This window comes from Tympanuchus pallidicinctus, unplaced genomic scaffold (assembly GCF_026119805.1).
Source record: "Tympanuchus pallidicinctus isolate F22 unplaced genomic scaffold, pur_lepc_1.0 scaffold3, whole genome shotgun sequence".
NCBI lineage: Eukaryota > Metazoa > Chordata > Aves > Galliformes > Phasianidae > Tympanuchus > Tympanuchus pallidicinctus.
Genome location: NW_026294747.1, coordinates 98205684 through 98222929, shown reverse-complemented (window position 1 = coordinate 98222929; position 17246 = coordinate 98205684). Strand labels below are relative to the sequence as shown.

The 17246-nt window shown below is 35.9% G+C and overlaps 1 protein-coding gene across 1 annotated transcript in view; it reads right to left on the bottom strand.

Annotated features, from left to right (window-relative positions):
- The window catches only part of STT3B (STT3 oligosaccharyltransferase complex catalytic subunit B), a 48363-nt gene that overhangs the window by 12814 nt on the left and 18303 nt on the right, over positions 1 to 17246 (bottom strand). Inside the window, exons 2-7 of the mRNA XM_052695891.1 lie at positions 14795 to 14903; positions 12992 to 13279; positions 11250 to 11315; positions 7744 to 7843; positions 3427 to 3525; positions 1664 to 1810 (exon numbers count right to left, since the gene is read on the bottom strand). Coding sequence (XP_052551851.1) covers positions 1664 to 1810; positions 3427 to 3525; positions 7744 to 7843; positions 11250 to 11315; positions 12992 to 13279; positions 14795 to 14903 — 809 coding nt within the window. The remainder of the gene's footprint in view (positions 1 to 1663; positions 1811 to 3426; positions 3526 to 7743; positions 7844 to 11249; positions 11316 to 12991; positions 13280 to 14794; positions 14904 to 17246) is intronic.

Sequence of the window (17246 nt, the reverse complement as noted above, 5' to 3'; positions counted from 1 at the left end):
TAAGTATTTAAATGCAATAATTTGTCTACATCTTTAAATGAAAGCACAAACTAAACACCAAAAGAAATTTCATTAAATGTGTAGAATATGTGAACTAGGCCTACTGCATCAGGTAGCTTAGGATGTCTACCAATGATGAACCTAGTTTTAGTGATGAGATCACACTGGACACGTTCAGTAGCAAGACATACTGAACTATCTGACACCTCCAGAAGTCAAGGTGATGCAAAATAATTAAAATATCTCTCAAAGAATGACTGATAGCAATCTATGTTCTGTAAAGAAGTACAAGAAAAAGAAATGATGTGTGGTCCAGATGTTAGCACCCTGCTGCAGGAGGATTATTAAGAAAACACAGGGGGAGCTGAGTGCCATGAGATCAGTGGTCAGCAGCCTGGATCACACAGCAGGTAAGGAAAAATGGAGGGAATCAGGTTTGTTCTGTGTGGTGAAGCAGTGACACTTATGGAATCTCAGAAAAGGATGCTAACACTTTCTAAGAAATGCAACAAGACGTATTTTGCAACAGATTGAGATTAGAAGCCAAACATCTTGATATGCCAGTCTGAAATTTTAATTTTTTTTTTTTTACAAATATTAGTAGGATTTGCTCTTTCACATGGGAAAGAGAATTATAAACCATCAAGGTTTAGAAGACTTAAAGGCAAATATTGATGCTAAGTTATCTTTTGGAATAACGGTATCATAATTAACAAAAATAAAACTTGCAATTAAATGTCCAAAAAACAGCTGATACCATAAAAAAATCTACAGTAGAAATACTGCTAACAGGAAGTACAAGAAAGAACTCCATTAATATAAAAACAAGTTAAACTTGAAGAAAGTGGTTGTTTCGTTTGTAAACCAACCAACCTCTCTAAAAAACATAACTATATATGAGGTATATATTAACATCACCCAGTTTATACCAAGCAGAATTCAGTTTTGGCATGGGTGACATTTATATAGAAAAACAGGTATGGAAGAAAGGTATGGAGGTAGACGACCAAAGAAATATGTCACAGAATCAGAAAAAGGCAGTGAGGCATGTGAGGAACTCAACCATGCAAAAAAAAGCTTAATTTTGTAAGGCTGAGTAGAGCTATCTTGAAGATTGGAGGCTGAACCACAGAAGAGGAACTTACAGACATACATTAATTTCAGTGATATAGAAATCAGGTTCAATTATTCAATAAAGTAGCTAACTTTATCTTGATTTATCAGTGGTATACAGAATAGATTAACTATGTTTATCTTCCTAATGGGCTTTTGCTATAGTTATGTTCCTCATTCCAATCTGACTTCTTGCATCATACTATGAAAGAATGAGTCCTGCATGCACACGTTTTATAATGCTCATCTCCCATTCTTCAATTCTAAATGCGCTCTTGGTATTTTGATGTGATATTAATATCTGCGCTCTTCAGCTGATGATCTATTTGATCTCTTCTGCGGATTTATAAGTCTAAATATCCCCAGTATCCTTAAACCCAGGAAAGAATCCTGCAGCCCAGAATTCAGAGTGAATGCCAGCACACAGACACATGAGGTAATATGGGTGCTGGTTTGCTCTGAGGTTACCAACATCTACTTTTGACTCAGCCCAAGTTTTGATTACCTCGGTTACCTGCTCCAAAGAGGATCTGTTTTCATGTTTATTTACCTGTGTATGTCAAATAGATGACACTCAGGAATACAATACCAGCAGCCAGTGAGACGCCCAAGAAGAACAACGTCTGAAACTCTTGCTTTGTTAGCCTGTCTCTCAGATACTGCAAAAATGCATATGCCTGCAGCAATGCAAAAACACCTAACGAAAGACAAACATTTCTGTTTAAATGCTAAAAACAATTGTAAAAGCAATTGGCAAACTTAGTCCCTATTTGGGTCAGAAAAATACACACCATGTATATCCTTACATCTGAAAACCAGTATAAAATTGCATTCTGACAAACTGACTTTAATAGTTAATAGAGATGATAGTTCCTCAGTTATTGCAATGAAGTGATTTATCCACAAAACGTTCTTTGCTTCTTATGTATTAAAAGCTGCCTTTTTGCTCCCAAAGTAACTTGGGAATAAGGGGGAGAAACATCTGAAAACTAGACTGCATATATTTTGACAAAGGCCAGTTTAATATACCTAGATATTATGAAAAAACAACATGCAGCTCTTGGCTAGCTTGAGTAATGAGTTACAAACAAAGACTCTGGACGTCATAAAAAGTAAGTCTAATAAAGAAATGTATGGAAATCAAGTTACTGAACCAAACAATAGGATTTAATGGAAGGAAAAAAGAAACCAACATCTAAGTAACACAGTCTGAGTTATACAAAGCTAGTGCTGAAACACCAGAACTTGCTGGGTAAACATCCTGCACCCTTAAAAAGAATAGTTCCAAATCTAATATTAAGCATGGGAATTCTCTGCTGTTATTTATTTCAATGTATATAATCACATCAATCCAATGATTTCACCACTCAACAGCTAAAATCTCTGGTAAAAAACCAAACACACGAATTCAAGCATGTGGTGGTTCTCTAACCATGAAACTGTCATACATGATGTTGAAATTCATTAGTTCCAAAGCCCCAGAGAAGAGCAAAATCTCTCTTCACTAAATAATTGTAAAATTATTCTGATGCAAACTATGGTGTGATAATTTTTACTCTATCCATTCTATGCAGAATGTTGAAAGAATCTCAATTAAAATCAAAAACATGCTAAAAATATTTTTTTCTGGTGAATTTTAATCAACATCCAATTGCTCTCCAAAATACATTTTAAGTGACAATATGTAACTGAAACAAGGAGCCATCTAACAAATTAAGCTGTACCACAAAACCGCTCTGTGCTCCTAATAAATAATATGCATGCTCCTGCGTCTAGCAGACTTAGTAAAGGTTACTGCTGTCAAGAAATCAAGATGTGTGAATGCTTAACAGCTACTGAGAATAAGCTTAGTTTAAGAAAACAAAGAATCAAAAAGATTAAAATCAGTAATTTAAAAATCAGCCTCCTATATGTAATCTGTCATCTGTAGTTAACTCACTTTGAGAAATTATCAACTCTAAAAACAAATGGCTCAATAAGAACTGTGTTTACCAGTAACAAATGTTTCAATTATACAACACTTGAAAGCAGCATTATATTGCAATACAGCAGAGATTATCAATGTGTAAAATAAGTGCTTGTCAGAATGCATTAGTGATTCAGCGTTATGGAGGCATTTCACTTCCATTAGCTCACACAAAGAAGGATAATGTGTTGATTGGAAAGAAAACTTCCCTACAGATACTAAATAGTACCTATTTTCTTCAACAATTTGGTTTGTTACTTTGTGCCGTTTCTAATACAAGGAAACAGAGTCACAAGGGTTTGAGGTTTTCTTGTGCTGAACAAGCTGTTCGGAAGCAGTTTTCTTACCTGCAGCTGCCATGTGTTCACTTGTTCTAATTGGTTGAAATCCCACAAAAGGTATCTGCATTGATAATATTAACCCAACAATGTAGAAAGTGCTGTATGCTGGAAAAAAAAAAGAGGGAGAAAGCAGACGAGAAAAGTGTGAAAAAAATTGTATACACATTGCAAAAAGCACTGATTCCACAGTAGAACCCATTCCTCATCTCCAAACAAAGAATGACACTGAAACACAACTGTACTGTTTTAAATATTCTGGCCATTACTTGTTTTCCCTAAAAAAACGCATGAAGCAAAGTAGTGCTCTTCCTAACTACACTGTTGTTGCTTATTTTTCTTCCTATAGAAGTGAACTGTCTACCTAAAATGCTGTAGCTTTGCAAGTTTTCTCTTCCCATTTGGCTTCCTTATTTTTCCAGAATATGGGTGGGAGAAGAGATCTCAGATAACAAGTGAAAAAAGCAGCTTTCCATATGAGGATAAATTAAAGGAGCCAGGCTGCAAACACACAAAACATTTAAGAGTGCACTTACAGAATGAAAAAGGTATGCTTGTTCTGTTTTTAATACAAGAACAGAGGCATGCCAAGAAACTGAAAAGCAACAGAAATAAAAATGAATACTGAGCATCTGTACTATTAGATCTATACCAACAGTGTGCGCTCATAGCCCTCAGAAAGCTGAGGCCAAGAACACAAAAGTATTAATACCACAATTCGTTATTTCAACTGGAACGATATTCATGTACTTCATTCTGACAGGATTTGGTTCCTAAATACTCCAAAGTGAGAAGGAGATGGAATGACAAGAGAGAAATACCAACTACGAACAACCACAAGTCCGCTTACACTGGAAGCAGCTCCCCAGCTCCAAATCCAAACAAGGCTTTCTTCCCTCAGTTGCAACCAGCAATGACGTACCTCCAAGATTTTCAAAACATTCCTACACATCATAAACCACTGGGCTTTGGTATGGCTTCAATCTTATGAGGAGATCCTTGTCCTCATATAATCCTTTACTAAGACAACAGGTTTGGGGACCCCATCATATATCATTGGTATTATTTTTGTTGTAGCTGTGTACTACACTCCTAAGATACTGTATGCTTTGCAAAGATCACAACAATGACTGTCATGATGCTTCCAACCACTTCCAGCTGTCTTTGCTGCCGAATCCTTTGAAGCATCAGTATTCTGCTGCTTGGCCTCGCTACCCCTCTGTTCCCTCTTTATGCCACTGAAATGTATTTTTGCTGTAGGAAACTTCATTTTTGAAGAACTCACTACAACATAAATCACTTACTGTATCATAAAAATGCTGCAACAGTGCCATCCTGTGGAGGTTTAACGATGGCATAAATCACTAGATTTCACACCTGTTAGACCATTTTGAAGAATCATTTTTAATTCTACAACTGCTATGCTTCATTTGCCCACTTTATTTGCACCCCTCAAAGCCCACTTCTCTCAAGCAGCCATCACATCTGCCTGCTTGGTATTGAAGGAAGAGGTAGTCTGAGACAACTTGTTGAGGAATTCATTACATGAAGGTGATACTGCAGCACAAACTACCCATGTTCCTGTGCAAAGACTGCGCAAACAGCAGAATGTAAAACCAAGAATTTGATTTGGATTCCTGAAATGTATTTGATATCATGGATGCCCCATCCCTGCAGGTGTTCGAGGCCAGGTTGGATGGGGCAATGGGCAACCTGATCTGCATCTAGTAATTTAATGGCGGGTAACCCTGCCCACAGCAGGAGGGTTGAACTAGATGGTCTCTGAGAACCATTCCAACCCAAACCATTCTATGATTCTATGATTATAACTTTGATTGGACCAAAAAATGAAAAAAACTGACCTTCTTTTGGATAAAATAATTTCACACACTTTCAGTTATTGTACACTGTGCAAACTAGAGAAAAAAAACTACTAAAACTACCCTAGAGGATACAATCAGCAGTTTTCAATTAATGGATTAGAATCACCAGAAACAAACACTTATTATCTTAAGCTTTACAGTACTTCAGTAGTTAATAAAAAACATATGATAAGACACAACACAAAAGCAAGAAATTTAGTTTTATATGCTGCAGATTGCAGAATTGTTTGATTAGACTAGATGACCTTTCAAGGTCCCTTCCAACTCCAAGGGATGCTTTTCTGCTCCACCTACTGCATGGAAACCTGTTTTTATCAGAGGAGTTGGAATAGATGATCTCCAGAGGTCTCTTCCAATCACTACAATTCTGTGATTCTGTGATTACAGCTAGATAAGGTTGCTCAGTGCCTGGTCCAGCCTGACCATGAGCATCTCCAAGGACAAAGCAGCCACCACAGCTCTGGGCAACCTGTTCAGTTGCCTCATCACCTTTATTGTAAAAAAAAATTCTTCCTTGTATCTAATCTAGATCTCCCCTCTTTTAGCTTGAAACCATTTCCCCTTGTCTTATCTTTAACGTTTTTTCTTTTGAAGTACACACAAAAAAAAAAAAAAAAGAAAAAAAAAGAGTAGGTTGAAGTGAAAATTGCCAAATCTCCCAAGCACACAAGGCTTAAATCTACATCAGTTCCTTTCCAAACATAAAACCATTCATGTTTTAAACTTGTGAGAAACTACAAGAGAAACTATACATAAAATAATAGAAAATAACATCCTGCATTCAAATAAAGAGGCTATTTTTCTAAAATGCATGCAGATTTTACTAGCTACTGTCATCTGTCAATAGGTTACAAAAAGTTCTCGCTGCACATTGGTAGCCTTCAGAAATAGGAGACTCCTGCATGCACACCAGTAATTGTGCATCACATATGCTCCAAAAATATCTTTATCTTCCCTACTTGAATGAGCTTTCATCTTATCCTATCTGAATATCTGGCAGTGAAACACACTTCCATTTCTACCCAGAAATGCTTGAACATTCCTATCAGTTTTTACAAAAACATCCTGCTAAACAAACCTAGAACATGCACATTGCTGCAAGGTGCACACACATCTGTAAGGCCTCCTATGGACGTTTGAAAAAACAAGAGTACTTATGCTTCATTGTTTCTGGTTACCACATCCTTTTAGGATTTTATAACAAATAACTTTCATTTTCTCTAGCCTAACTCACAGAAGCTGAAAATGAAAATATTTAATGAAGGGATTTTAAAAGAAAAACAACACAGATTGCTCTCCCTTGTAATTATAAACAAGTAGTTAATGAAAAAGTTCGCTACTACTAAAATTAAAGGTGGGTAAGAATTTCCTCCCTTCTTTAAATTTAATTTTAGATTCTGGATTATAACAATAGATAAGCAAGAAGCAAGAAACAAATATCTGTATTAGGGTAAAAAATGAAAAACAGAATGTGAGTAACTATTACATATTTGAAGCACTACAGGCTATTTGTAAATATTCTGATTCCCCTAGTAGGTTCCGAAAAACAAAAAAATTATTAAAAATACTAAGAGAAAATCAGTACTAAAATGGGTGACAAATATACATTAACTAACACAAGACATGACACTATAGTTCAGTGAATTCTATGCTCTCAAACTATCTTCAGTAAAGGTTTCACACAAAGAGATCAAAAACCTTTCTAGCTACTTTACACATTTTTGAATCCTTGAATTGCTTGTTTCATTCACATCCACACCACAGCCAACTGATTTAATAGGTAATATCTCTCAACTGTTGACACAGTATGTAAATATCAGGCAAATCAAATAAAAAAAAAATTCTCCTAAGATTGCTATCCAAACATTTCTGTAACTGGCAGGAAGGTTGACCCATTAACCCAAGAAAATGTAAAGGAATCAAGTGGAGGTGGCAGACTATTGTGCTGCATTTGAGTCCAGCCTATAAAGCTTATATGGTTGCTTAAAATTCCCCATGTCTTTTCCTGTGTAGGTCACAATATACTGTAACATTTGCAAAATTATTGCTGCAAAACGTTTTAAAAATAGCAGCTGTTTTATGTACTAGGAAAAGAAAAAAGATGAAACTTTCTTTTTTATTTAGAATGCACCCACACAATGTACAAATTAAATGCACTAACAGGATTTTAAGAATATCAAACCATCCAGTTGTTTCTTTTTTTCAGTGCACCAGAAAGTAGAAAATGAATTAGCTGCAATGTATCTGAAATTTTGGAAATGTGAACAGGACGTCTTAACTCTCTACTGTTGCAGACAGCAACTGACTATAGTCAGTAATTCAATTAATGAAATGCAATTTGATGTGCAATTACTTCATTCCCACCTAATACAGAAGACATCAGTGTAATTTCATATCTCATGATCTTGCACTTGACAATGACTGTTCAAAGAACAAAACTTACCAATGTAGACCCTCCTGCTGTACCTCTGCATCAGCAGCAGAACAAACACATGCAGTGGAATAAGGTTGATGATGAAAACATAACCACCCCATGCAGAGACCTGTGAGAATTGGAATGGGAAATCAGCTGCAAGAATATTTATGACAGTCAGTGCTGACAAGAAAAGACAAAAACCATTTAGACATGAAGTCAGAACTACTGGTAATACCAGAATCTTTCTCAAAACATTCCACCAAAGGAAAGGAAAACAAAATATACAAACCCCCATAAGCAGTAATATCAAAGCATTAAAGACATTTGAAATGGGCTACTGCATTTTCATGCTGTCTTGCTTACAGCTCCACAGCTCCTCCCAAGATAACTTGGGCTGGCTGGCAAACAAGAATTTGATGCTGGGGGCTTTTCCTCACGGTGATGGATGCAGCACATGGCAGCAGCAGTACTCCCACCTAGGATTTGAGATTTCCATTCAACACACAGTAAGCACGACGCCCTGCACTTTTTGTTTCCATCCAGAAAGAAGAAAGGGAGCAAGGAACACTGGAACCCAACAGAACCGTTGGGACAACACAGCAAAGGGAAGTTGCAGTGTAAGAAAAGAAACAAATGGAAGAGGGCAGATACACAGGGAAGCAGGGCTGAGCACTGTGGAGTGGCGTACAGCAGGATCAAGGAGATTGTGAACCTGTAAAACTGCGGTGCTTGAGAACTACGGGTAAGATGTACTCAGAACTGAAACGTTGCAGTGTTATCGTTGTATCACTCATTGTTGGTGTAGATAAAGAATTAATGAGCTACTATTAAAATACGTTATCTAAATTTTTAATACATTAAGAAGGGCTAATGTTGACTAGGCAGTCTGTATTTAACATGTTCTCTTGTCAAACTGCAGTCTAGACTTCTCCCATATGTACCATGCCTACCCCAGATCTTCATTTTCAGAATGCAGCAGCTATGTGGTTTTTACTTTAATTGTACTCCAAGGCTTAGTTTCATGCAGGTATTTTTAAAGCCCTAGAATCCAGAAACCCAAATATTGGTATTTGATGGAACAAATTCTAAAATAAGGGCAAAGTCAAATATTGCTTTCTGATACTCTAACTGCAAAACCAGGCACTTCAAAATTTGGGGTAACTCATTTATACAATGAGAAACAAGTAGGAAATTTGAGAATTTTCTAGGAAATAATTTCAGATTATTGTCATTCTACTGCCACATCACTACCATGAGCTGTCACGTTTTACACAGGTGTGTGGAACTGCTGAATCACAGCCTGAAGCACTGATTGATCACCTGAGGCGAGCACTGAGTCAGCCATGGAGCACAGGTGAAGGCAATTCAGCTGTGTGATGGAAGGGGTGGAGCCTGGCTGCACCTCTCCTAGACCCCCCTGGATTGCCAGTGGGAAAGGATCTCTGCTGGAGATCCCTCCTCTGGAGTTTCGCAGTGAGCCCAGGGTGCAGGTAAGCATTCTATCTGTTCTCTTTTTGTTATTATAATCTGCTTTGCCAAACTCTTGTTTATTTAATAACTCTAACGCCTTTATACTCATTGACTATACAATAGGCAATTTCATATTCTGAGAGAAAATACTATACAAAGACAGGTAAGATAAGATAGAATGAGAACAAGTGTGTAATAGGACATTGCCATGTTCTGGCAAAGGCTTCAGTGATGCACATAGCAAGTAGCCTGTATGGACTAGAGACTTGTATTTCTAATTAGCATTTATTCACTAACACTGAACTAGATCTACACTGAAGATTGTACTGGAGGTTTTCAAATGTTTCCTTGCAGAGTTGCAAGTAATAGAAACATGCCAATACTCTAATGAGTACTCAATTTAAAGTTTTATTTTTCCTTTGTCATTACAAAGCATCTGAAGCAAAAGAAACTAATGTTAAATAAAAGCTAAAATATTTAAATGCAAGAAAAAACACTTCATCCTTATGGAATGCAACGTGATATTATGAGTCAAATCACCAGAGTTAGACGTGTACCTTAAGCAGATTCAGCTATAAGTAAAGCTTCTTTCAGTTCATGCAATATCCATCTCTCATACAAGGAGCAGCTCCCCACATTCCACAAGCATGGAATCACCCTCGCTACCTCAAAACTGTCATTGTTTAACTTGCATTGAAAAGATCACTCATTCCACCAAAGGAAGATAAACTAATACTACATAATGCATATGATGATTATGTTCTAGAAATTTATGTAAGCAAAATGCCAAGGAGGGCATCTTATTGAAATACTTCCTCAAAAAGAAACACAATATATGGAAAGCCACCAAGAGAGATGAAGCAGGTGAGCTCTGTAACCAACCAAATTCTCATCTAATCACTGACACTAATTTATAGAGAAATAGATTAAGCTTTTAGCAGTTGGCATTGCTTTGAAGGAAAATAAAAGAATAATATATAAAAGAAAATGAACATTAATTTACATTAAGGACTGAGTGTCATGATGATGACATTGATTCTTTAAATTCTGCCACATGCACACTCAAGACCATATCCCTTCCTTCTTGAAAAGTTCCACGGACCAAGATGCTTGTCATACTGAGATGAGAATTGCTATTCTGTGACTTTTTTTATCAGTAAAAGTGAAGCAGTGTCTTATTTGCTACTGCTGTGGTTTAACACAGCGAGCTTCTTACCAAAACTACAGGTCTTCTATATAATGCAACATTAATACAAATGTTATGTATAAAAAAGATGCTCTTTGTTTGCTGACTTAACAGAAAAGAGGAGAAATGAGAGAAAACAGATGAACTCCCAAAAAAAAACAATTAACATTAAAGCAAAGGAAATGTAGGCAGCACCCACAACCTCTAAATTAGTGCTCTATTTTAAATTAAGGTATGCAAAAGAATTCCAAAATTCCTTTTTTTTCTTTTCTTCCCCAAGCCTGGCTATCTGCCTGTGGAAAAGGCAGTGTTTCAGGCCTCCATATTAACACCACCAAGCACTTATCCCAACTATCCCACCACTGGTCGTTGTGAAGCTAATTTATTTATCATATAGCCCCCCTAAAATGTTTATTTGCTAGAGGAAAAAAGGCCTTTGACTGATTCATACAGGATAATACTGTGAATCTAACATTTCAGAAGGGGAGGAAAAAATTCTATTATTACTGTATGTAACATGTACAATATGTACATATTGTATAGTACGTACACAGTAATAATGACACACTCCACCTTCTATCACCTGGACCAAACCAGAAATTCTGCTGAATCAGAACATCTAATTGCAGCACAGGATGAATTTGCAAGGAAAGTTACTGTATTTAGTGTTTTACAAGAACTTTCACTGCACTTAAGCACTTTAAATTTCAAAATATTTAGTATTTCTTCTAACTTATATACTTAAGGTCTTAATGAGACAAAGGAGCAACTTTACGTTATGGTCCCAACAAAGATTAAAATCTCCTCCTTCTGTCCTTCACCAACACATGAATTAAGTCCTACCAAACAATTCACTTATTACATACAAAAGGCTTACCATGTAGAAGTAAGATAGACAGCAGCAGATTGTCCAAAAGACTGACCCAGTTTTCACCGACTTCACCTTTAAAAATAATCAAGTATAGTAAACAAATATTGGACAATAATACAAAATTCAATTAAAAAAAACAGCTGTCAAGAAAAGTTCTTAAATACATCTCAAGTTATATTTGTATGCTTTTGAACTGATGTCCATAAAAATCAAACCAAAATGGCAATTCATTCACACACAGGACAGCTTACATGTCTCTCTCTAGATAATGCAGAGACAGGATGCACTGCAACTGTCTATTTCATGATCCAAGGTAGAAAAGTAGTTGCAACACTTTCATGCTGCTTTCTCTGAGACATTAGAACTTATTGTTAACTGTAGACCATCCGTGGCTTCCTTTGGCTGGCATCAGACCCAACTTTGCAATTATAAAAAGCTATCCTGTGATTCTGAAAAACTCATTTAGGGTTAGTGAGAGCATCCAGATTTTACTAAAGGTACAGCACCATCCACGAACTGGCTCAGGAATATGACTTTGTACAGAACAGATAGTGGTGAAATACTGGCATTAAACAAAGCCATGCAGTTATCTGTAAAATATATTTGATTCTCACAATTCTGCAAAAATGTATGCAGAACGCTATTGGCACTATGCAGTCTAGTTAAATGTGGGAGTTCCACTAGAGCAGATAACTGCTATTGTGCCTTAGTTATTAAAAAGTAACAACACAGGTTGATTCTATTATTATCCAAAGCAATATGACTTTACAACTGCAATTTAAATTCAAATTAAGAAAACATAAAAATCATTAGCAGGCCTTTCTTCAGAACCTGCCCTTAATTATCACCAGTAACTTAATCATGAAAAGCTTGAATTTCCTTCTATTATGTTCTTACCAACCATGTCCCAAGTTTGAAATATTCCAAAGCTAAAAAAATCTGCAAGTATGCATTTGTTTCTGGAAACTACAATTCTTGACAAATTATTGGAAGAGCTGTAATGACAATGTACATAGTCCCTATGAAGACATTCTGTGCAGAACTGCATGCTTTAAAGGACAGCTCAAGGAACAGCACTGTTGTGTCCACGTTGAATTAACACCATGACTATGTTCTCTGTGTTATTTCCATAATAAATAGAACAGTCCCAAAAAACTCCAGCTTGCCTAACCCCCTTCACACAAAACAATGTGACAGATGAAGTTCTACATGCAGATTAAGGAGTGACAGATAAAGTAGGCTGTTTAAAAGGCATTAGACTATTGAACAATTTTTAAGCATGCAAGCAGTATGAGTATCTTGCTCCATAGGCAGCTTTAGGCATTAAATTTGAATACTTAAGTCAATGTCTAGACATACAGTCAACAGCTTCTTCAGATGAGCCTCCTTAGCTGAGCTGGTGAAAAGCTGTAGACTGCAGGTTGTCAAGTCTGAGCTCACATAAACACCAAGTACCTCCAAACCAAAAAATGAAAGCAACCCTACTGTTTCTTTAAACTTAGACTCATCATTATTACTACTACTACAGGACAGGCGTATTCCAGTAGAGCAGTATTTTCATGTAATAAACTGAAAAGCATTATTATGGAGAGGTTCAGATCACATGACTTCTCAACACTTGCCTCATCCAAAGGCAAGAGAAATGAAAGGGAAGAAAATGAGATTTCAATGAATGCTAAGAAAAATCATTTGGTTGGAGGAGGAACCAAAAAAACGTTTCCAAAGCAAAAGATTCAGCAATTACTTACCCATAAATAGTATGTGAACTGCAGTGCAAAAATAGCTATGCCTTCATTGTCAAATGATCCCGCTACTGATCGAGATATGTAACCTGGAACTATGGCAATAAAACAGGCAGCTAAAAGCCCTGCTCCCTGGTTCCACAGTTCTCTGGTGAGCAGGAAAGTAGAAATAGCTGTAAGGCCGCTAAAAACGGGTGCTAGGAACACGCACACGTCTCTTATATGGACTGTCACGTTAAGCATGTTTAAAATCCAATGTATAAGGCCTGCTGTCACCATCAGTCCTGGGTATACCTAAAGGGAGGGAAAAAATCTCACTATATTACTGTAGAAAATGGTCACGGTAAGTTTATTTGCATATATTTGCAAGGAAATACAATCATTTCTTAAGCTGATACAAGCAGTGAGCAGGCAGAGTTAATGGAATTATTTTAATACTGCTTTAATCATGTTTTGACAACACTGCTGAATACCCAAGGTTCTTTAAATTTTACCCAAATGCTAACAATTAGATATAATACATTTTCTAAATGAATAAGCAGCACACAGATAATATCCTATCTTCCCTGACATTTATCACATAATGAGCAGAATTTTCAGTTAAGGAATCAGAAACTAAAGTTTGTATGAAAATTTCAAGCCAGCTAACAGCTTTAAGAAAGAACAACGCAACAAAACAAATCCAAAACACAACCAAAACAACAAGAAGCTCCTTAACATTTCTCAGCCGTTTCCAATTTTCTCTATAATACACCATGTCATTTATTTATTTCTTGTTACCTGTGGAGAAAGCAAATATGCATTGAAGTTTTTAAATTGAAAAATTGACTGACAGTCAGTTGAGTATATTTGCAAGATATCCATAGACATCTTAGATAGGAAGACGAAGGCAAAGTCCTACAAAACTGAATAAAGATGTCCTCCAGGAAAGAGCAGCATAGGTTCCATGGATTCGTATCTATTGTAGAATACTGGAGAACTTTAAAATATTCTTAATAGGGATTGTACCTTTCCACATTTATCAACATTAAAAAATCAATATGCAGTAATATAATATGGACTATCTCTAAAACACTAAAACAAATAGTGATCTAATTACAAAAAGCTTTGTAAATGAATGTAAATGGTGTGCTCTCTAATTAAAAAGTTTTAATGTACTTTCAAGGTTAGATGTAGCTATGTTACTTGGAATTACTAAAGATACTCTAGTGAGCTATATTTGTATTCTAATTGATAATATTGTTTCTTATCACTTTTCCATTTGGTAATTTGGCATTGACATCAATCCTGGCCCCTCCTGATGCTTCATGCATGTCTCTTGACCACTCCTAGTTTAGTTTCAAAGGGTCTTTATTCAGTGAAACCCTCAATATAAATTCCACATGCAGATGATGCCCACTCAAAATACATAATTGACTTAGAATTTGAATCATAGAAGTTAGATGATTGTTTTTCACTTTCTTTTCTTTTGTATTGTAACACTGTGTAATAGCTTCTCTACAAAGGAAAATCAAAGTTACAGGAGTCATAAAACCCCAACTTATTATTACAAGCTCACATGTAAGAAGGCAAAATTCAGTTCTGTATTTCTTGTTCACAGTAGACTGTTGGATGAGGTCTAATGCATGTTGACTTAATGTCTTAATTACTGCTGCTAAAAATTAAAAACATCATCTTATTCCCTCAACAGCAATGTGACAATTAAAAGTATTTTCGACCAAGATTCTCCCTCTATTGATGTCAAAGTTGTGTTTAAAGTTCAACAACATTACCACAAAGTCAACTTGAAGTTATTATAATAATACTTACAGTTCCACCAACTATTCTTCCCAGTGGATACCATGCTCTTTCATCAAACCAGTTTAAAAATTCATAAAATCCATGGGATGCAAGATGATGTGTTGATCTATAGTTAAACCTAGAAAAAAAGAAAAGAACAGTGGAAAGGGAATAAAAAAATCAAGAATCTTAGGTATAATGTAAGTCCTCTGAGATTTAGAAAGTAAATAAACTTCAACATCTTATTTACTATACAATGGTCCTCTCAAAATCCATAGATTTTTAAAGTAAATTACCAAGCTTGCAGTTATTAACAACCACATTGTCTCCATTTCTACAGCCTGTGCACATACACAGGTGAAATGTTACAGCCTTTTGTCGTGGTAAACATTAAACAGTTTTCTAGGACTCTGACACAAAGCCTATGTTAGTTCTGCATTCCCTTTTAAAGTAGTCTCTTCACCAATTTACATATCCTATCCAGAACACCACTTAAGTAAAACAAGACTATGGAAGAATCAATGCAGGACTTCCTTCTGAGTCAAGACAGCTACCCAGCACATCTGCTACTGCTCTATTTCACATAATGTTGAAAGATGATGTCATAATATGAAATAAACACACTCTAATTGTTCACTCAGTGTCAAGCTGATGCCCTCTGCATAAATCTTTTCTTTCAAACGAGACCCTACTAACATAAGATAGAATCTCTGTAAATGAAATTTCAAAGTTTGTACATATTTTCTGCATCAGGAAATTCTTTGCACAATCAAAGCCCTTCTACGTATGCCTTCACTTCAGCCTTCCATGCTGCCCATATAACACTGACAATCAATGCAATAATTGTCTGATTTTCTGCCAAATAATTAATTCTTCCAGTGTCTCCAACTTCAAGTAGCAACATCTTGCAACTATTCTAAAATTCTTCAAATTAGCTCATGCTGCTGTGAGGCAAGCTGCAGTCTATTTTACCCAAAAGAGTAGCTCTTATATGTGCATTCTGGAGCCAAACCAATAAAGCCATAGGTATTAATGTGGAACAGCTTTGAGGAGAACAAAACAAAAACAAATACACAAAAACAACAACACAACTAAAAACTGAACAAGCAAATATTCGGCTTACAACAGCCTGGGTAAATGCCACTTCTAAAACAAGCAACTTCCATAAATCCAGCTCTCCTAATAGATATTCCAAATGGTGTTTAGCTAAAGATTACTTTTTTTTTTTGCTAAGGTCAGATGATTAAATGGAAAACTGTAACAGAGAAGAGGTTAGATGGATGGGTAACCCACCGTGAAAGACTTCATTACAGTTTGCACTCAAGACTAGAAAAGCTTATATGTATTTTTTATTTCACCGATTTCCTGAAAGTATCCATTTACATCAGTAACAAACGAAAATTTAAATACTACATTAAGCTCTCCTGTATGCTTAGGATTCCCAAAATACCACTGGTTTACTTTGAAATAATTCATTTCAATGCAAGGAAGCTCATGTCACTCAAGACTGCAAGACTCATCAAGCTCCTGCTCATTTAATCAGCATAACAAGGCTAATATCTGAATGACAACCACAAAGAGGTTAGAGCAGTTCTTGCCTACAAAATGAAAGGATAAAAAGAATTGAAATTCAAATCCAGATGCCAGCAAACCCGTACGGTTCCACTCACTGAGCTATCACAGTATCAGTCAAATGATATTAAAAAAAACCCAAAACAATAAATATAATAATGCAGTATTTCAGGAAAATTGTCCATCATAATCATTTATATAGGATACTAATATGATAAATATGATATGACACTAACTGATAAAACTGTAGACTTTCTAAAGTATTTAGCCATTTTTATATAAAAAATTCACATAAATATCAGTCATTATGACCTAGAAATCGATTTATCAAAAAGCAACATGACATTTGTTTTTAATAAGCCTGCGACCATTCCCATTTGACTACATTTCTCAATATGAATTAATTCTCCAGCTCTGAATGTCTGAATGGTCAACTGTAATATGATTTACGAAATGCTGTACCTGTAAAATTAGCCTCTTATCTTAGTGCAGCAAGGTTTTTTGCTAATTTGTTTAGTGCCAAGAGCCTGCAGCATGGTACAAGACAAAACAGGAATTCGCATGTTCTCCAGCCAGTTGCGGTCCTGACTTAAATTGCACTGAAAACCCAGTCAACACTGCTATCCTATCCTGCTAAAAAGGAAACAAGAAAGATAATGCATTTACTAATATGGACTAATGTCAATTTTTTAAGTCATGACTGGAGCTCACACAGGCTGCAGATGTTTACTCTAACAACATTAAAAGATAAGTTAAAAATGAAATAGGCAGGAATACATATTGACATTCTGCTCAAGTTTCAAACGAGTAAAGCTTCAGAAGTGACTTCAGAGGGAAGAGAACAACTGTCTTGTGCTTTGGCTGCAACCCATTATGTATGCAATTAGAATGAATTACCACTCAAAACTGA